General features: G+C 44.4%; 1 protein-coding gene across 1 annotated transcript; it reads left to right on the plus strand.

The window, feature by feature from the left end:
- The first annotated feature begins 18,028 nt into the window (after window positions 1–18,028).
- LOC128348016 (olfactory receptor 1L4-like) lies at window positions 18,029–18,976 on the plus strand. Its single transcript, XM_053303489.1, has one exon. It carries the CDS (start codon window positions 18,029–18,031, stop codon window positions 18,974–18,976), a length of 948 nt encoding a protein of 315 aa, XP_053159464.1.
- The last annotated feature ends 2,925 nt before the right edge of the window (window positions 18,977–21,901 follow it).

A 21,901-nucleotide genomic window follows, 5' to 3' on the forward strand; every position in this document is an offset into this window, starting at 1 on the left:
AAAGAATTCAAAACCATTTAAAACAAATTAAAATAATTTAAAAAACAATTTGAAAACCCTGGAAGGCCAGGCCAAACAAGGAAGTCTTTAGGGCTCTCTTAAAGGCTGACAGCAAGCCTAAACTGCAGATATCTGCCAGGAGTGCATTCCATAGGCCAGGAGCAGCTACAGAAAAGGCCCTGTTCCGAGTTACCGCTAGACGTACTGGTATGATATGTTTAATCCAGGCCTACAAATAAGTTTATAAAAGTTTGGATCAGGCTTCTAAACAGAATGTAGGGCCAGTAGGCCTGGACAAACTTGTTCAAGGATGTGAGGCCCCTCAGCCAAGAGGTAACAAATACCAGAGCCTGACAAGAGATACTGTATGTAGCCAAAGTCATGAGACAAATTCCCCACTCGGCAGAAAAAGAAACATAGCTAGCACCAAAAGATACCAATAAGGAGTAGGAAGGGCAGAAAGGCCAAGTAGTAACTCATGTCCAAGGCTAATTGGCACCACATGAAAACATCTTTTTACAAAGACATGTATTGAAGGATTTACTGATTTGCTTGCTTTGTAAAATCTACTGTATATAAACTGGCAACTGCGTATGTTGGGCACGCAGTGCTTGTCAGACTTTGTGGCTTGTACTCTGCCTTCATGATCATGAATAAAAGCTAATTTGAGCACACACCCTCGTTGAATTTGACTCAATTCCATCAGGCAACGAGCTCTATTGTGGGAATCTTGTCTAATCTGCTTTGGTTCAGTAAGACGCCCCATTCTCTGTAAAATCTGATGGAAAGATTAACACAAGGGGCTGAATTAAACAGGAGGGCAAGGTTTCAGAGGATTTTCCCGCAACAATTTCCTGGCACCCCACATGGGACTGTCCAACGCGTTTGCCTGAGCCCAGGAGGATCCAGCAACAACCAGCTGGCGCCAAACGGTGAGTTCACTGACTGTTGGGACTCGGTGGGACCCCCTGGGTTGGGCAAGGCAACAAGGGCAGCTTCCAAGATTCCACTTTTGAGAATCAGGTGCGTGCTGGATTCAAGGTACCTTGGGAAAGGATGGGGATGGGACAGAGTAAAGGGTCAGTCCCAGGAATTCCCCTGGCATACATGTATGAAAACTGGAAGGATTTGACCGGGACTGTGGGTCTGTCTCGGACATGGATGGTCACTCTTTGTACCTCTGTATGGCCAGGATTTACCTTGGGATTCCTGGAAGACAGTGGCCAGTGACAGGGTCATTTGAGCATGAGCATCTCAGTTATTTGTGAGGTTTCCTGGAAGACCACCCCCTGCCTGGGCAAATGGGTTACTGGTACGTCTGGGCAGTTTTCCAGCCCTACCAGCAAGCAAATTGTAGCAAATGCACCCTGCTTCAGGACAAAATGTCCTGCCCCAGGTAGATTTAGGATCACCCTCTCATACCCGGTCAGGACTCTCCTTTGGAGTATCAGGAGTGTCTGGAATAGGGGCGGATCTCATGGAAACTCCCTGCTAAAGATGACCAATGCCTGAACAACAATCTCCTTCTCTTCTGGAAGCTGCAACTAAGGCTTCTCTCAGACCCCACTGTCCTTCAACTGGCATTGGGACAGTGGAACTGCCCAGAATGTCCTGGGGGCAAGAAACCTGCTCCTGCCGCTGGCTCCTGAGATGCATCGGGGAAGAGCACTCACTGTGTAATTTTACACTTTCTTTTAACCGATTGCAAGAAAGAGCTTGGGCGACAGGAAGTGGGGCTCAGCCACAGGATACTCTTATATTAAGAGGAGTTTTGAAATGTTTGGGTGTAAAGATCACCCAGGATGAAATGCAACAATGTTATAAGTGGTAGGATGAGAGTTTTAAATGGCAGAAGGAAAGTTTAGTTAAAAGTTGGGAACAGAATGTTAATGACATTGAAAGGAAACTTGCAAGTTGTAGACTGGGAATAGGAATTTATCCTGTGCTGTTACTGTAGATAAAGGGAAAGATGAAGAAAAAAGAAGACAAAGGGAGAAAAAAAATTCTAGCGAAAGAAGGGGGGAGAAGAGGAATTATTCGTACCTACAGTATGCATCATGTGCCCAATCCAAGAACAGATGTGCAGATTTACAGGATGTTGTTTGTGTGTGTGTTTTGTTTGTTTGTTTGTTTTTGTTTTGTTTTGTTTTGTTTTGTTTTGTTTTGTTTTGACAAAATCCAGACTTGGAACTATACATGGATGGCTCTTGCCTCAGGGACTCATCAGGTCACCTGCAGGCTGGATATGCTATTTGTAATACTTTTGGAGTATTAGAGCAGGGAAAGTTGGTAGTAGAGTTAAATTGTCTCAGGTAGCAGAGCTAAAAGCAGTTGAAAAAAGTTTGTAAATTGGCTAAGGGGGAAAGGGTGACTATATAATGATTCTAGACATGTGTTTGGAGTTGTACTTGGTTTTGGAAAATTGGAAAGAAAGGAGGTTTCTGAACCTTTGCAGGAGATTTAATTGGAAATGCTGTTAGTAGCCTTTTAGAGGCTGTACGAATGCCTGCAGAATTAGCAGTTATTACTTGTGCATCACACACCCAAAAGATGATGAGGTAAGTAAAGGGTAATGCTTTAGCCGTTACAGCAGATAGATAGATAGATAGATAGATAGATAGATAGATAGATAGATAGATAGATAGATAGATAGATAGATAGATAGATATGCTGCCGCCTTGTTAAAGGAACAGACATAGTAATTGTATGCACTAAACAAGGGGTGCCCACTCCTCCTGAACTGCGACTTGCAGATTTAGGTAAAATACAAGATCAGGCCCCAGAAGATGAGAAGTGATTATGGAGTGAGGCAGGGTGCCTGTTGCACCAAAACCCAGTCTGGAGGGACAGTAATGGCTACCCTGTACTTCCAGCTAGCCTCCTTCCTAGCATGCTACACACCTATCATGGATGGGGACATGTGGGGAAAGATGCTATGCACACATTGCTTTCTAAAGATGGATTTCATCCCAAATAATACCACCATATCTCTTCTTACTGCAGCCAAATGTGAAATGTGTAATTCATAATAATTTATTTTAGTTATAGTCTGTAATTTTTTTTAGGAAAGACTGAGGCCTACCCCTGTGGGAAAGCTGATGCGGCTACAGTTTTAAAGAAATTGGTCAATGAACTGGTGCCCAGATATGAGGTACCCTATTGTAAAGAACAGATTGGCACCACCGGACTTACATGGATGCAGGTCCTTCCAGCAATCTTAATGACTATGAGAGAGATTCCTCGCTAACATGGCATCTCAAAGAGAGGCTCCGGACTAGCTGTCCAGGGTCCTCTGTCTCTATCTGGCCCAAATTATCTCTCATCACATGATGGAGATCAGATTGCAAATGCAGGGCTTGGTCCTTTTCCTGGGGGGGGGGAGTCTGGGAAAATTTTCTTGGATGAGCCCCCAGAATGAACCTTTCTGCTTAAGCAACTGGCTGAATAGAAGAGGCAATAACATCAAAGCCGATGAAGAGACGACCTCGCAATCAATCTATCCACTTTTTCTTTCCTAACTAATCTCTGAGAGGACTGTAGTTGGGAGTGTGCAAGATGCAAGATCCTTGATATTTTTTCACTTCGTTTTCTTTGAACCTCCTACTGCCTTTCTTAGAACCAATTATAGAATGATTTACAGTGTTAAGAAGGGGGCTGGTGAAAGATGGTGTTTGACTGATGGAGATGCCGTATGGATGTTTTTTCTACTTTTTTGTTGCAGAGACTAAAGCCTACATTTTTATCAGCTCAGCTTTCAGCTAGAAGATTATAATTTATCCTTTGAGCTCTGACTTATTCACTGTCTTGGCATTCCGGTGTTAACAAGATGCTGTGATGTTTGAATCCTGCTTGGATGGTTCCCCCCCCCCCCCGACCGCCCGCCTCTTCTTCTACTTTTCTGCTGTAGAGACTACAGTTTATTTTTTCTCTCTCTTATCAGCACAAGAAGATTGTATTTTTTAAAAAAACTTTGAATTCCGACTTATTTACTGCACTGGGCTTTTTGATGCTGACAAGATATTTTATGGCTGGTAACTAAACTTTCTGCTTTTTGCTTTACACTTTAGAACCTTTAAGAGAAGTCTTCCTATATGGGAGGGGGGGTACTCTTTTATTTTATTTATCTTTTGGATTTTCAGAACTATTACTTAACAATGTAAGCCTTTGAAATTTAACACCATAAAATGGAAAGAACAAATTGGATTGAAACGGAGACTCTTCACCCTTTCTCACACGTAGAATTTTGCATGGAGTAAGTTCCGGTTTATTATGTCTTCAGCAGAACACCTTGTCTTTGGACCAGGAACTCTCTCAAAATTTCTCAAAGCTCTTATGTTAACCCATTGTTGGACCTGGATTTTCTCACTGTTTTGTTTTTGATGCAGTATAAGAAATACTTTGGAATCAATTAAATATGTCTTCCTCCCTTCCCCCACTTCTTCAAAAATAATGAGACTCTTGGTTTCCTTTGATTTGTTTCAAGAAAAAAAAATGTATTAAAAACAAAAAAGTATTGAAGTAACCAGGATGAAACTATTAGGATTTCTTTTTTAATTCCACCCCCACTGTATTCCCTGTGATGTTAGTTCCAAAAATATAATAGAGGTTAGGGAAACTTGTTTAAACATTTTTACCTGTAAACATTCATATATATCATGAATGCGGCGGTACTGTTGATCTGAATATGCAACTAGTCCCTGCTATATGAAAAATTTGCTTTTACACTCATATATGGCATGATTGTTGCTGCTGTATTACCAATTTGAATATGTAATTAGTTTCTGCTAATTGAAGAATTGCTCTTACACTCCATGTTACTTAACTGCCTCTATCCAAAATCTTGTAAGAGGGAATTCTTTATTTTATTTGACCAGTTATTTTACCCCTTTTTTTCTGTTTATTTTCCACTTTCTTTTTTCTGTCTTTTTACAATAGGCTTTGAATACCAGTCATGAATACATGTTAAACTGTTATGTAAGAAGATTGTAACTTTCACTTTGAACTCTGATTTATTCACTGCACTGGCATTTTAGCGTCGACAAGACATTTTATGGCTGGTACTCTAAATTTTTTCTTTTGTGTTTTACACCTCAGAATTTTTACGAGACGCCTTCTTTCATGGAAGGGGATATTTCTTTCTCCCCTGCAATCTTTATGTTTTCAGCACATACCTTATTGCCGGATCTAGAACTTGTTTAGAACTTCCTTGGAATTAAATAATATGTTTTCTCCCTCCTTTCTGTTTCTTTTTAAAATAATGAGATTCTTGACATCTTTTGATTTGTTGCAGGGTAAAAATGTATTTAAAAGAAAGAAAGAAAGAAGGTACTGAAGTAACCAGGTTGAAATCATAAGGTTTCTTCGTTATTTTCTCTCAAGGTATTCCCTGTGGTGTTATCCCCCCAAATATAATAGAGGTTAGGGAAATCTGTTTAGACATTTTTTTTCTTGTAAGCATTCATATATGTCATAATTGCCGTTGTGTTGTTGTTTTGAATATGTAATTGGTTCCTGCTAATTGAAGAAATGCTTTTATATTCCCTGTTATTTAATTGCATTTACTACAAATCTTGTAAGAGGGAAATCATTAAACTAAAAGCTCAATTTCTCTTATATTATGGGTAAAATTTGAAACATGATTTGATGGTATTGTATAAGATTGTGGTTAAGGAAACCCTAGCTGGGTCTTAAAATGATGAGAGAGTTTCCAGCCAGTTATTTTACCGTAATTTTACCCCTTGTTATTGTCTACTTTTTACTTTTATATCTTTGTATATTAGGTTTTGGATACCAGTCATGGATATACGATAAACTGTAATCTTACTGGCATGTTAGGGCTCAGAATTTTAATATGGCTCTGCGCTATCAAGAAAAATTCACTTCAAATTTCATGTTTTTTGGGTGGTCAGCATCCTCTTTCATCATGAGCAACTCCTTTATATATCATTTCAACATATTGATACTTGGGGGAGCCAGAAGAGAGGTTCAAAAACTGTTCATTCTTTATGTGTTTGTTTTCTATACATATATTCCGTCACATACCAGATTTCAGTTTTATTCTGTCTTTTTTGGTTTTCAAAGCTGCAAGCTGAAAGATCTTCACAGCTGAAAGCTGAAATGTTTTTCTTTCTGCATTTTTTGCATTTTTATTATGTCATTATAGATTTTCTTGCTGTGTTTTAGTAGAGAGGAGAAATGATAATAAATAACATGAAATGATAATAAATAAGCGTGAAGATTTTGCTGCATGATTTGGTGCTGAGCTCTACATTTTGGTGGGCTGTTGTTCTGTTTTGAGGGACCCCTCTAAGTACTTTGAGATTCATTAATCATATTTTTATACTATTATAAAAACAATACTATTTATTGTTTTTATATTATTACTTTGGAGTTGAGAACTCATGCTCTTTCTGTTTACGTACGAAACCAACATAAGTTTTTAATGGATATAATATATTAATAATATTAATTATTAATATGTTTAATGATACTTTTGAGTCAGCAGGTACAGGATGGGACTTTCGTTATGGAAACGCTCCGTGCCTGAGCATTAATCTTAATCTTCATGTATATAGCTTCCTCCTTTTCTGCTGTTACTTTTTGTCGGTTTTGGCTCTCCCCTCTATATCTTGGTTCACTGTTAGGTCTGTAATTTTATTGATGGTAGACTGATATGCTAACATTTATATATATATATATATATATATATATATATATATATATATATATATATATATATACACACACACACACACACATACACACACACACACACACACACACTTATTGTTATCTTGGTATCTTGCATGTAGAGGAGGCTCTTATGATGGACCTATTCTTCTGTGTAATCATGTATACTCTCAGAGATGTAACCTTTTCTGTTTTTACTTATATCACTAACAAAAGCACCATAATTTTTTAAAAAAAAAATTACTATGAGAGCCACACCCAACCCACAGACTGGATTTTCCCCACACAAAATCTGAATGGATTGCCCTTCACACATGGCTAGTCCTCCAAAGTCTTTATCGTTCACAGAAAAAGAAATAAAATATGGTCTTGCTCTAACCAATTTTTTTAGATCTTATCATCTACAGGTTAAAGAAGCCTTACCCACACCTCCACAGGAGAAGTGTCATTCCTTGGAGGAAGGAGACTTGATATACATGAAAGTGCATCAGAGGAAGACATCCCTGGAACCATGGTGGAAAGTTCCCGGGGATGAGGGTGAAAATACCCTCCAACAGGAGCAACGCAGGGTGCCTTCCCCAGAAGCAGACAATGCCACCTGGTGGTCGGGTTTCAATGCTGAAACTTCGGAGAATTGCAGAGGATGAGTGGGAAATCGATCCAGACACCATGGGAGCAACGCAGGACTAAGCTGCCTGGAAAGAGCTAGTCCCAGAAGCAGATTAAACCAAATTGTTGATTTTATGTACTGTATAACACTGGTGTAATATTGGCTCTCTTGCTAGTGAAATTGACAGGCCTCTAGAAATGAAACCTGTAACCCAGGAACTCACACTGGAAGATCCACTTCAACCAGTACAGGAGATCCCTTCACTACAGCTTTTCTGAAGATACAATATTATTCAAATCCCACATCGCTCTCATGTTGGGTTTATGGGCACCGTGCATATGCTACCCTGCCTGCTGTTGCTATTTGGGTTGGGTGGTCCTGGGGAGCAAGGTCCTCTAGCAATGATTACACCACTTCTTAAGAAGCCTTCCCGAGATCCCTCAGTGATGGATAGTTATAGGCCAGTCTCCAAACTCCCATTGTTGAGCAAGGTGATTGCGAGAGTGGTGGCTAATCAGCTCCAGGCAGTTTTGGAGGAAACTGATTTTCTAGATCCATTTCAAACTGGCTTTAGGGCGGGCTATGGGGTTGAGTCCACTTTGGTCGACCTGATGGATGACCTTTACCAGGGAATCGACAGAGAGAGTGTGACTCTGTTGCTTCTTTTGGATCTCTTGGCGGCGTTCGATATCATCGACCATGGCATCCTTCTGGATCGCCTGAGGTAATTGGGGACAGGAGCCATTGCTTTGCTGTGGTTCCACTCATATCTCTCAGGCAGATTCCAGATGGTGGAGCTTGGTGATGGTTCCTCTTCAAAACAGAAGTTATTTTATGGAGTCCCTCGGGGCTCCATTCTGTTACCAATGCTTTTTAACATTAACATTTACATGAAATCACTGGGTGAGGTCATCAGGAGATTTGGTGCAGGTTGTTATCAGTATGCTGATGACACCAAAAACTATTTCTCCTTAGCATCATCAGGAAATGGCATTCACTCTCTAAATGCGTGCCTACGGGCAGTAAAGGGCTGGATGAGAGATAACAAATTGAAGCTGAATCTAAGCAAGACAGAGGTGCTCACTGTGTGGGATCGGAATTTGAGGTATGAGTTAGATCTTCCTGTGCTGGATGGGGTTATACTCTCCCAGGAGGAACAGGTACGCAGCTTGGGAGTGCTCTTAGATCCAGGCCTCACCCTGGTATCTCAGGTGGAGGCTATGGCCAGGAGTGCTTTCTATCAACTTCGGCTGATTCTACAGCTACGTCCATTCCTTGAAGAGAATTATCTCAAAACAGTGGTGCATCAGCTGGTAACATCTAGGCTTGACTATTGTAATGCGTGTTCCCACATAAGAGCCAAAGTGATGGGGTTTGAAAACATGAAATATTTAGAGTATTTCCCAACATCATTTCCATCCATACGTAGCACTTCTAAAACTTTTACTTTTCTTTTAAAAAATGAGCAGCAGGAGAACTCCCTGCCGTCCCCTTCCCCGGCTGGGCTGCAAATGGCTTCTAAGAAGCCTTTTGCGCATGCGCACAAAAGGCTTCTTAGAAGCCATTTGCCGCCCAGCCGGGGAAGGGGAAGGGAGGGACGGCAGGGAGCTCTCCTGCCGAGTGCTTATCTTTTGGAAGGGGAAGGGACGGCAGGGGTCTTCTTGGGGGCTGCAGGGGACTTGAAGGGGGCGGCCACCAGCCGAGCAGGGCTTTGAAGGGGGCGGCAGGGACTGGGAGCTGTCCTGCCGCCCAATTCTTAATTCAAAACGAGGAGCCGCGGCGCCGAGCAGGGAAGGAAGCGGGCGGCAGGGAGATATCCTGCCATCCGAGTGCTCAGTGAAATATGTCATGGTTGTCTCCGGGGTGAGTAACGCCCCCCCATTTCTTATTGGAACCCCCCACCCCATCCTCCCGAACCAAAACCACCTCGTGTCCGGACCGGTCTGGAGGCCTTTAGAATGGCCTCTGAACCGGTCCGTGCACATGACTAACCCCTAGTGACAAGTTCTGTGGTACAACTTACTTACACACAAAGACTTCCTTACAGTAACTGTTATCCAGAAAAAGAAGCACATGCATTTCCTCAATGAATAGAAAAGAAAGAAAGGAGACCAAGAGAAATGTGGATCATTTCAGTTACCTCTTGTTATCCTGAGGTAAGCAATCCTGTAAATAACAATGTTGCCATTATGTGAGATATATTGAGGTGGGTAGAGTTCAACAGAAAGATGAAAGGACAGCGATGGAACTAGTAAATACCAGAGAGCAGCCATGTTTGTCTGCTGCACAATCAAAGGTTTTGTGGCATGAAAGACTAGTAGAGTTATTATTGCAGAATTTTCAAACTACAGTCAGTTTGGCCGCATTCAGACATAGTGCCAAATCAGAGTTAAACATGGCCAAGGTTGCAACTCCAATACACCTGAACACACAAAATCGTGGTTATGGGCTGAAAGCGACCCCTGGTTTGCTTCACCAAACTCCAATTTGAACCTTTGATTATCTCTAAGGTTAGCCACCAAGACCTGAGGTTGGGCCGCTGAACCATTACATCAAACTCCTGGTACAGCTATAACTGCGGTTTCCCGCCCATTTCCATACTGCAATCATAGAGGCAGAGGCACAGACCCGCCCGAGGACATGGCTGCTCCAAACCCTCAGCACTTCTCATTGGCAGCCTCTCGGAGAATCAGCCCTGTCCCTCCTGTTAACTTTGCAGCCATTGAGTTGCCAGCCTATAGGGACACTGCCACACCCCATCCCGGACTTGTCAGCCTGTCAAGCTTCACAGTAGCTTGGGGGCATCTAACTATGATGATCATGCACTTTGTAAAAACTCTCAGGGCCGAGGAGAGTCTGAAGGGCATAGCCGTGAATTGGAATGCATTCTCACTCACCTGGAATCAAAGGTACTTTTGGTGTTGCAGGCATATCGAGATGTGGTAGTACGCATCTTCCAAGTCTATGGAGACGAACCACATCCCCTGCGAAAGGAGCGAGAGACTCTCTTTGACTGTCAGCATTCTGAAGTGGTGGTACCTCACATAAGCATTGTGGAGACGTAGATCTAGGATCAGTCTCAGGCCCCCATCTCTCTTTGGGATGGTGAAATAGCAGGAGAAAGGGCCATCATACAGATGCGAGGGAACACATTCTATCTCCCCTTTCCGTAGGAGGGTGTCTATTTCCTCTTCTAGGATAGGATTTGTTGGTGTAGGTTTTCTGCCAGAATCTGGTGGTCTTTCCAAAAACTCTATGGCATAGCCGATCCGAACAATGGTAAGGACCCAGGCATCTGACATAATACTCTCCCAGCGGTCCAGGTATGATCTCAATCTTGACCCAGCCCAGGGGTAGTCATGCTCTCTTTTGGTAGGCCGTGGACTTAGGCTTCTGCTGACCGTGCTTGACGTTCTGATACTGGTGCTTCTTATAGTGTGTATTGAACTGGGCGTATCAGGACTGACGAAAGGAGTGGTAGTAGGATTGAGACGCCAACTGACGGGGCTGATAAGATCTCTGTGAACGAAACGGCCTAGAGGCGGAAGATGCAGACACAAAGCTCATGGATTTGGCAGTCTTCCGCAGTTTCTGCACTCTTTCCGAAGTTTCATCAATTTGAGTCCCAAACTAGGCTAATCCATCAAAGGACAAGTCTTCAATGAGTGTTCTTGCTTCTGTGTTCAAGCCAGTCAATCGGAGCCAGGCATGTCTGCGTAATGAGACCGAAGCGGTGAGAGACCTAGCCGCACAGTCCATCAAGTGCTTAGAGGTATGTTATAGTTGTTTGCTTAGATCAAATCCTTCCTTCTGTAAGAGCGGATAGCCTCTTGTTTGGAACGGGGGGGTGACTCCAGATGATCCGATAATTTCTCCCATATTAAGTGGTTGTATCATGACATAAAAGCCGAGTAGTTCACTATTTTGATCTGCATAGACAGGCCAGAGTATAAATGCTTACCAATGGAGTCCAGTCTGCGCCCCTCGCCCGATCCATGGGAGTTGACAGCAGCTTATTCTTGGACTTGGTCTGCACCGCTTCCACAACTATTGAATTCAAGGCAGGATGCTTCAGCAGAAACATGGAGTTTTCTGACTGAATTCTGTATAGATTCTCAACCTTCCTAGAAGTAGGTGGAACCGAAGAAGGCTTCTCCCAGAAGCTCTGGGCGATGTCCAGTAAAGCTAGATGGTAGATGAATCTGACAGATTACAGCACAGAGTCCATTTGAAGTCCTATGCTCAGGCAATATGTGCAATAAAGAAGCTATCCTTTTCAGCCCATATTGTACCCACAAGTTCATGTCCAGTGGAGGTTTTTTTTAGGGTTGTGAGAGGGCTAATACATCCCCGTTAGGGATGTGCAAAAAATTTCGGGCACAGAACGATCTGTGCCCGAAATGAACAATTTCGGGTGATTCGGGGCCGAACCGAAACACCCCCGATGTCCCCCGATATTTTTCGGGCACGAGCCGAATCACCCGAATTTCGGGCACGAAAAATTCGGGTGATTCGGTTCACAGTTGATTTTTGGTGAATTTTTAAAGTTTTAGTGACTTTGGGGCAGTTTGGGGGCATAGCATGGGATCTGGGCAAAAGGAGTGGGGTGGGGTGGTAGTGCCTAATGGGTGCAGGCTACCACCCCAATTTCAGGGGGATTGGGCCAAGGGCTGATTTTTGGTAAATTTCTGAAATTTTCATGTCTTTGGGGCAGATTGGGGCATATTGGGGCAGAAAGCGGGGCCTGGGGCAGAATAGTGGGGTGGGGTGGTAGTGCCTAATGGGTGGAGGCTACCACCCCAATTTCAGGGGGTTTGGACAAAGGGCTGATTTTTTGAGAATTTTTGAAGTTTCAGTGACTTTGGGGCAGTTTGGGGGCAGAAAGTGGATCTGCCCCAAAATATTGGGGTGGGGTGGTAGTGCCTAATGGGTGGAGGCTACCACCCCCATTTCAGGGGGATTGGGCAGAGGGCTGATTTTTTGAGAATTTTTGAAGTTTGGGTGTCTCAGAAAAGGTGTGAATTCTCATTCTATCATAGCAAATCAGATATTTTTCAATTAAACAACTCTCATGACCCCACTTTCACTTTTTCACACTTTCCTTTACTATGAATAATATGAGGAAGTAATCAGTTTAGCACACTTCACCTTATGAAGACAAACCTCATACAAATAAATTCACCATAGTTCACCCCTCTGCCCAATCACTCTTAAATTGGGGATGGGTGGTAGCCTCCAGCCATTAGGCACTATCTACCAGCCCACCCCACTCCTTTGGGGCAGATCCACTTTCTGCCCCCAATCTGCCCCAAAGACACCCAAACTTCAAAAATTCTCAAAAAATCAGCCCTCTGCCCAATCCCCCTGAAATGGGGGTGGTAGCCTCCACCCATTAGGCACTACCACCCCACCCCAATATTTTGGGGCAGATCCACTTTCTGCCCCCAAACTGCCCCAAAGTCACTGAAACTTCAAAAATTCTCAAAAAATCAGCCCTTTGTCCAAACCCCCTGAAATTGGGGTGGTAGCCTCCACCCATTAGGCACTACCACCCCACCCCACTATTCTGCCCCAGGCCCCACTTTCTGCCCCAATATGCCCCAATCTGCCCCAAAGACATGAAAATTTCAGAAATTTACCAAAAATCAGCCCTTGGCCCAATCCCCCTGAAATTGGGGTGGTAGCCTGCACCCATTAGGCACTACCACCCCACCCCACTCCTTTTGCCCAGATCCCATGCTATGCCCCCAAACTGCCCCAAAGTCACTAAAACTTTAAAAATTCACCAAAAATCAGGATTTTGCCCAATCCCCCTGAAATTGGGGTGGTAGACTCTACCCATTGGGAACTACTACCCCACCCCAAAATTTTGCCCCTGGGCCCCTTTTTACCCCCCGAATCGATTCAGATTCAGATTCAGATTAAATCCGAATCTGAACCGAATCAAGGGTGATTCGGGTGACCCAGATTCGGGCACAAAACAGAACAGGGGTGATTCGGTTCGGGTCCGAGCCAAATCACCCGAAATCCCAAATTGCACACCCCTAATCCCCGTCCACCCTTGAATCAGAATTTGGAACCATCAGTTACCCATTGTGGTGTTTTTAATGAGTTCTTTGTGGATAAAATCTCACTTATTCCGGCCAACTTAAATTGAGATCCCATAGTTATTGCAGAGTCTAATGCAGAGGTGTCCATCAACACCTCTTATGTGGTTAGGCTGGATCAGTTTCAGTTTGTGACTCCCGATGATATGCATAAGCTGCTTGGAATGGTGTGACCTACCACCTGTTCTCCTGACCCTTGTCCGACATGGCTTATTCTATCTGGTTGCTGTAGAAGGCCTGGTAGATATTATAAATGCTTCTCTGAGGAAAGGCAGGATGCCTTCCTGTCTTAGGGGCAATCATTCAACCTCTTCTGAAGAATTGGATCCCTTAGAGTTAAGCAACTTCTTCTGTGTTGGATCCCTCTGAATTAAGCAACTACAGGCCTGTCTCCAACCTTCTGTGGTTGGGCAAGGTAATTGAGAGGATGGTGGCCTCCCAGCTCTAGGCAGTCTTGGAGGAAACTAATCATCTAGACCCATTTCAAACTGGTTTACAGGCAGGCTATGGTGTGGAGACTGCCTTGGTCAGCCTGATGGATGATCTCCAATGGGAAATTGACAGAAGGAGTGTGACTCTGTTAATCCTTTTGGATCTCTCAGTGGCTTTTGATACTATCAACCACAGTATCCTTCTGGAGAGTCTGAAGAGGTTGGGAGTGGGAGGCACAGCTTTGCAGTGGTTCCACTCCTACCTCTTGGGCAAATTCCAGAGGGTGTCACTTGGAGACTGTTGTTCTTCAAAATGTGAACTTTTACATGGCATCCCCCAGGACTCCACACTGTCTCCAATATTTTTTAACATCTACAGGAAATTGCTGAGAGATTATCAAGAGATTTGGTGATGGTGTTATTAGTGTGCTGATGACACACAAATCTATTTATCCATGTCAACATCATCAGGAAAAGGAATAGCCTCCCTAAATGCCTGCCTGGAGGCAGTTATGGGCTGGATGAGGGATACCAAACTGAGACTGAATTTGAATAAGATGGAGGTACTTATTGTGCAGGGTCAGAACTCAGAAGACAAATTTGATCTGCCCGTTCTGGATGGGGTCACACTTCCCCAGAAAGAACAGGTATGCAGTGAGTCTAGGAACACTTCTGGATCCAAACCTCCCTCTGGTGTCTCAGGTTGAGGCAGTGGCCAGAGGTGCTTTCTACCAGCTTCGGCTGATATGCCAGCTGTGTCTGTTTCTTGAGATAAATGACCTCAGAACAGTGGTACATATGCTGGTAACCTCCAGACTTGACTGCTGCAACGTGCTCTATGTGGGGATACTTTTGTGCATAGTCCGGAAACTGCAATTGGTACAGAATGTGGCGGCCAGGTTGGTCTCTGGATCATCTCGGAGAGACCATATTACTCCTATTTTAGAAGAACTACGCTGTCTCCCAATAAATTTCTGGGCAAAATACAAGGGGCTGGTAAAGGGGCTATAAAGCCCTCAGCAGCTTAGGCCAGTGGTTCCCAAACTGAGAGCCTCCAGATGTTGCTGAACTACAGCTCCCATCATCCCCAGCTACAATTTATTGGGTATTTAAGAGAACGTCTTCTTCTCCTTGAGCCCCACCACCCACTGAGATCATCCAGAGAGGTTTATCTGCAGTTGCCACCAGCTCATCTGTTGGCTACACAGGGACAGGCCTTCTCTGTGGCCACCCCGCGACTCTGGAATGCACTCCCTGCTGAAATAAGACCCTCGCCAACTCTGACAACTTTTTAAAAGGCAGTTAAGACACATTTATTCACTCAAGCTTTTAAACTAGACTTCTGGTTTTAAATTGTTTTAATTTCTGCTTTAATTTGTTTATGTTGTTGTAAACCAACCAGAGACTGAAGTTTGGGGTGGTGTACAAATATACATACATAAATAATTATATACATACATATTGTTTCTGTGAATAGAAAGAGAGGAAATAAGCTGTTGGAAAATTTTGAGCTTCTTGCTGGCTTCAGTTTCTCCTCAAAGTGATACAATCATGTAAACAACCCCATTGTTGTCAGGGTCTCGACCGGACTTGGCTGCACGCTGTCGACATATAGTGACGAATGTTGTTTTTCAGCAGGGAGTAGCCGACTGACGACGTGATATATAGTGCAAGCCACGAGAGCTCCCAGCTGGCAGGGATTTAAGGCTCATCAGCCCTCTGCAAGAGGCGTTTGCTTTTCCTAATAGTCTCCAATTGATCCCTGCGTCTCGTGACACGCCGCTGTTGGGGGGTCAGCAGGGGTTGGTTGCATAGCTCTTCTTCCAATTGGTCTTTCACGATTTCTGCTGCCTCAGGTTGTTGTGCCTGCTCAGAGTCCTTATCCACAGCTGTTTCATGAACACTGACAGCCGGGCTCTGCCCCTCAGACACTCCTGCATCGCCTGGAAAGTTGACAGCTTCCCCTTCCTCCTCGCTGTCGGAGATCGAGGGCGTGACAATTGTATTGTATGAGGTAAAAAGGGGAGAGAGGGTCTAAATCAATATAAAGACAAGAAGAGAGCTGGTGAACCTGAAGTTAAATACCAGAAGAGCAGCCATGTTAGTCTGTGGCAGCAACCCCCCCAAAAAGTCTGGTGGGACCCTCAAGAATAAGAGCTTTATTATTTTGGAATGACGTTTTGTGCAGCAGAGTCTACTGCACCTATTGATGCAGGCTGTAAAGTGATGCAGTTTGGAATAAACAAAAAATATGTTAGTTTTTTAAGTTACCACAATAATCGTGTGTGTGTGTGTGTGTGTGTGTGTGTGTGTGTGTGTGTGTGTGTGTGTAATTAAAACTGTTACTAAATATCCAGAGATAGCACTCACCAATAGCATGTAAGTATACTCTAGGTCTAACAAAATCCAAACATTGTAATAATTGATCATGTATATATTACTGTCAGTCCAGAATCTAGGGGATTATTTTAGTCTATGTGTTGTGCTATAATCAACAAATCATGAGCATGTCTGGAAACTGTATGTATATCTCTTCTTGTTTTGCATATACCAGGGAATCCTGACAATCACATTTAGGTGGCCATTGTTATTCATTGGTATTATTTCTGAGTTTCAAAAATTCACCAAATTCATCTCAGAGTTTCTGGAACTAGTAATGAAGCAACAGGAGCATCGCCACACACCTATTCCCTTGGAGTTAATTCCAGAATGGCTTGATTTATTTGAATAGCACTACAAGTTAATATTGGAGACTGGTAAGTGGAAACGAAGTGATTCCTGCCATAGAAGGGAAAGATCTCCTTGTTCAACTTCCCCACACATTTAAGGTAAGTTTCTCTACATATTTCTCTCACTTGACATGTGAGGAAAGAAGAAAATGTCCACAATTGCTAGGAGAGTGCAAGCTCCAACATATCTCACTCTCTCCCCTCTGTGTGTGTGTGTGTGTGTGTGTGTGAGAGAGAGAGAGAGAGAGAGAGAGAGAGAGAGAGAGAGAGAGAGCCATCCTGCTTTCTAAATCAAGTAGAGGAGCAGCTGACCTTTTGAAAATTCACAGTGCAAATACAGGTGATTCCAAGACTCATCCCTGGATCTCAGCAGTCTCTCTGTTAGTGCATTTAGTGAGAGCTTGGAGGAGCAGCTAATGTGAAGACATGTTTCATGGGATCTCTTGTCCCAGTAAATTGAAGATCATTTATCCCAATCTATTTCAATATTTAAAACATGTCAAGATGAGTCAAAATAATTCTGGGATTTTACCTTCTTTTGTCTACTGGTACCCATATCTGTGAAAGTGCATGCAGCCTGTTACAGAAGTGGTTTTCCAATTTTTTTCTTCACATTAAAAACTCTCTTCAAAATGCTTGCAGAATTAACAAACTAGTCCAGCCCACGCTGTCATCTGAAGAGGATTGTAGATTTCATTAAGGATACCTATCTTTTCAAGATGAAAAAATCTCAGCACTGGCAAGTAAGAAGAAGGGAACTGCCGTGTTCCAGCAAGTGCACACTCACAACACAAGATGGCCCTCCTGGCCCTCCCATGCTGTCCATATCTATATCAGGTGGACAGTGTTGGGTCTCCTCTGCCATCCAACATTCACCCAGCATTTGTAACCTACATTTGAAATTGGGCATAGAATGTGGGGCGGTGGAGGAGACATAATATTATCCACCCAACATTGGTTTGGACAACGTGGATTTGGATGATATAGAACAGGAGCAAGTACTGTGTGCTCACCAGGAACTGGCAGCTGCCTCCTACTTATTTGCCACCTTGATGTATGAACCCACATTGTTTCAAATGTTCAGAGGTCAGACCTGTCCCAACCCAATCTCATGCAAAGTTCTAAATTTACACCAAACTGCTCCTCTTGTACAACTCATTGTCCAATATTTCCAAAGTATGAACAGCCAATATCACATACATGAGGAAAAACTGTGGTTGATCAAATTCATGTCATATAAGAATCTTGATACTCCTTGTATTTGTTAGAATGGGCTATTGGTGTCTAGATGTTCCATGTTCTTGCTTGAGCATTTAAAGGGGGTTGCATATAAAGAACAAACAGATCTGGGTAAGGAAAATACAGTCCACTAATGATGACCCCTTTCATTGCAGGAGCATAGAGACCAGTGGTTAAAATGTTGTAGTCCCTCTGCTTTAAGATTCTGCCTTAACTCTGCCAATGGACGTGCAGAACCAAAGCTTTGCCTCTGAATTCATCCTGCTGGGCCTCTCTGACAGGGTAGAGCTACGGACACCCCTTTTTTTCTTGTTCCTGGCCATGTATGTTCTGACAGTGACAGGGAACATCCTCACTGTAGTGGCAATACAGTCCAATGCCCACCTCAGCTCTACCCCTATGTATTTCTTCCTCCGCTGTTTGTCCTTGGTGGATGTTGCTTTTACCTCGAACATTATTCCCACCATGCTGCTGAGCTTGCATATTGGGCATGGAAAAGCAGGAGCCATCTCCTACACTGGTTGCCTCATCCAGATGTACATCTTCTTGGTCTTAGGGAATATGGACAGCTACGTATTGGCGGCCATGGCCATTGACCGTTATGTGGCCATCTGCAACCCTCTCCAGTACACCAAAATTATGAGTCACCGACTGTGCCTGCTGCTGTTGGCTGGGTCTTGCTTGGTCTCTCATCTCCACTCCCTTGTCCAGACCGTACTTCTCTCCCGCCTCACCTTCTGTGCTTCTGCCAACATGGTGCCCCATTTCTTCTGTGACATCCAGCCCTTGCTGAAGCTCTCATGCTCTGACAACAGCATCAATGAGCTGGTGGGCATTACTGCAGACTTTATTGTCATTATGACCCCCTTCCTGTGCGTGGTAATTTCCTATATACACATCCTGGTGACTATACTAAAGATTCCTTCAACCAGGGGAAAGTGGAAGGCATTCTCCACCTGTGGATCTCACCTGACAGTGGTCACTCTATTCTACGGGAGTGTTGCTTGGGTTTACTTCCGTCCCCTGTCCAGCTATGCAGCTGTCAAGGACCAAGTGGCTTCTATCGTGTACACAGTTCTCATTCCGATGTTCAATCCCTTCATCTATAGCCTGAGAAATACAAAGATGCAGGTTGCCCTCAAGAGGATGGTATGGAGAAGGAAAATGTAGGATGGGGAGCAGTGGTCCCTCTAATTTTGTTCACCTCTGTGCCGAATGAGTTTTGTTCTGGGCAGCAGTATGTAGGCAGTGTGTCCACACATACATGCTGAGTGGGGCCTTCCTGAGCGGGATCTAAAATTAACTGGGCAGACATCCAAAAACTTGTGAGCGGGCACACATGCACACACCTTAGAGGGAACAGTGATAAGGAGAGGAACATAGACTAGGAATGTAAAAGGATAAAGGAGAAATGGGGGAAATTTACACAGAGCTTCGGCTGGGCTTCTCATAAAACTAATCTATATTTCTGGCAGAATTAAAATGCTGCCACTGCCACCTCTTATCAACAGAGCTTGAACCTCCCTGGGCTTGGGGTGGTATCCCAGGGAAAACTCTCTTCATTTTGGTATTGGATAAGTACAAAAACCTTCCATGTGTAGGCCTACACATGATGAGAAAACTGATAGCTGCTGAGCGCTCGAGGCTCCTTTTGCACCAGAAAAATCTCCTTTCCACCCTCCCTTTTTCTTGAGTTAAAAACTAACTCTGAGAGGCTTGTAAAAATAAATGAACAAAAAAACTGGTTTTATTGAGTTACTACTGACTGCTTCCGTCTGAGGCTTTTAGGTTTTAAATACACTCAAAAATACTTAGTAGGTTTCAAAAATAGGTTGTCTTAGGCTTCAGTTTCAAGTGGCATTTAGGCATGCTTAAAAGTTTACAGAGTCTTTTGCAGCGCCTTAGGTAGGTTGAGCATAGGCTACTGTATCATTTTAATTATGTTGCAGGTAAACAATAATAAAACAGTATCCTCCTATCAGGCTGCCCTAACACCACCCAGGTCAGTCCACCTTACCTACCCAAAGCAAGATGACACAAACCACCAACTGATGACAATAATCTGAAAAGCCTCTGCCTGGCATGCCAACACAGCACACACAGAGAAGCAGACCTGCTCTGCTGCTCCTGCAGGATACACACACACACAAAACCACCGCCCCAGTGCCTGCTCACTGAGGCCACCACAGACAGAAGCAGACCTGCTCTGCTGCTCTCCTCCTGCATCATGCATGCACACTACAGCTGAAAAAGCCAAGAAGGGGTCCAGGCAGGGGATCAATCCCAACAAAACCAAACTCAGACTAGACTAGCTGCTACACCAACATCACACCACAGCATAGCACACAGCCAGCAGCTGCTGCCCACAGGGGGGGAAACATGCAGACACAGACAGACACCACACTACACTACAGCAAGCATCCATCCACACAGACAGTAGTAGCATCCACCCACAGACACGCACACACAACAGAACAATAGAAACAGCCTACACACACATACACACCCCTTTCTCTCAAGACAAGTACAAGCACAGTGACACTGAATTACACAGACCCAATTCCCTCCCCTTCCCCCAAAGAACCCATTTAAGATGACAACCAATCAATACGTTGTGTTGACAAGTTCTGTTCTTATAGTTTGGGGTTTGTTTTTTTCATCAGTCAACATCAACAGTAATCCATAATCACCATGAGAATTCATCCAGCTTTTAAAAGTTATTAAACATTTAATGCAATCAACTCCACATGATTTCTTTGTTTACATATTTTTCAAAATCAATACTTTTGTGACTCATCATTTTCAAATATGATTTTTGATATTTTCAGAGGGTTGATTAACATTTAAAAAAAAAATTTACATATTTACAAAATGTGTAGGCCACCGCCGCTAGTGCCTAGGAGGCTAGTCTAGTATTATTATCAGGCTGTGTTACTGGTTTTTGTGTGTGCCGTGTGCACACCAGGCCCCTGAATGCTGACAGGTGGGAAGAAATAGGGGCTTGTGGTCAGCATTGGGTTTCTTAAGTGGGTGCGGGCAGGCTATATCATCCTTTGGCCAGTCGCAGCACTAGTAGTGGGCACTCTGCGACTTGGCTGGCATGGCTCAGTCATCTGTCACGTCAGCCCTCCTAGAGGTAGAAGGGGGGAGGGGAGGGATGAGCAGAAGATGAGCCAGGCAGGTGAACAACCATGGGCCAACCACAGTAATCACTCACCCAGCTCAACCTGCAGCTTGGGATAGCCAAGCAAGGGGAGGCTGACCTTCAGGAAGACCAACTGCTCTACCAGACCAGCGTCCAAATGGGACTGAGCGGGTGTTACCATGCCCCCGGCACATGAGAACACCGGCTTGCGCTGGACACTGGTTGGTGGGCAGGAGAGGAGGTGCACAGCAACCACAGCCAGGTCCGGCCAGACTTGGCGGCGGGTCACCAAGAACTGTGCGCATTCCATCGAGGTCTCTTCCTCCACAAACTCCTCCAAGTACTGGGCAACGCATTGCTCAGCACTGGAGGGCCTGGCCGGTCGAACCTCCTGCACACCAGGCAAGGCGCCAAGGCACACCTGCTGAAACCACTGGGTGGATTTCACGGCAGAAGGAAGTGCCTGCTGCATTGGCACTGCTGCCTGGGATGCCACGCTACTGGACTGGGAAGAGGAAGGGGTAGCTGACGCTGCCTGGCTGCCCACACTGCCACTGGATGCAGGTTGCTCGAGGGGAGTCACACCTGCACCACCACCACCCTCCTGGTCTCTCCAGGTCCTAATGACCTCCTCCTCCCTAACCTTCTGGACCAGGAGGCCCCTCCACCCAGGCAAGTTGCTGGTACTCACAACATTGCCCTTGATGGTTGGGTTGCAGAGACAAGCGAGGACATACTCCTCCCTGCTACCCAACTCACCAACAAGCCACTTGGCCACCCCAGACTTCAGACTTCCAGCCAGAGCACGACCCTCTGGCATGGTCAGAGAAGTCTGGCGTTCGCCCATCAGCTTCTCAAGACCCAGAGCTGTGGGCAGTGCCTGGTTCAAGGGACTGGTGTCGGCACACAAGCCCTTCATGGCAAGCTGGAAGGGCTCGAGCATCGACACT

This window comes from Hemicordylus capensis, chromosome 2, assembly GCF_027244095.1.
Source record: "Hemicordylus capensis ecotype Gifberg chromosome 2, rHemCap1.1.pri, whole genome shotgun sequence".
Lineage (NCBI taxonomy): Eukaryota > Metazoa > Chordata > Lepidosauria > Squamata > Cordylidae > Hemicordylus > Hemicordylus capensis.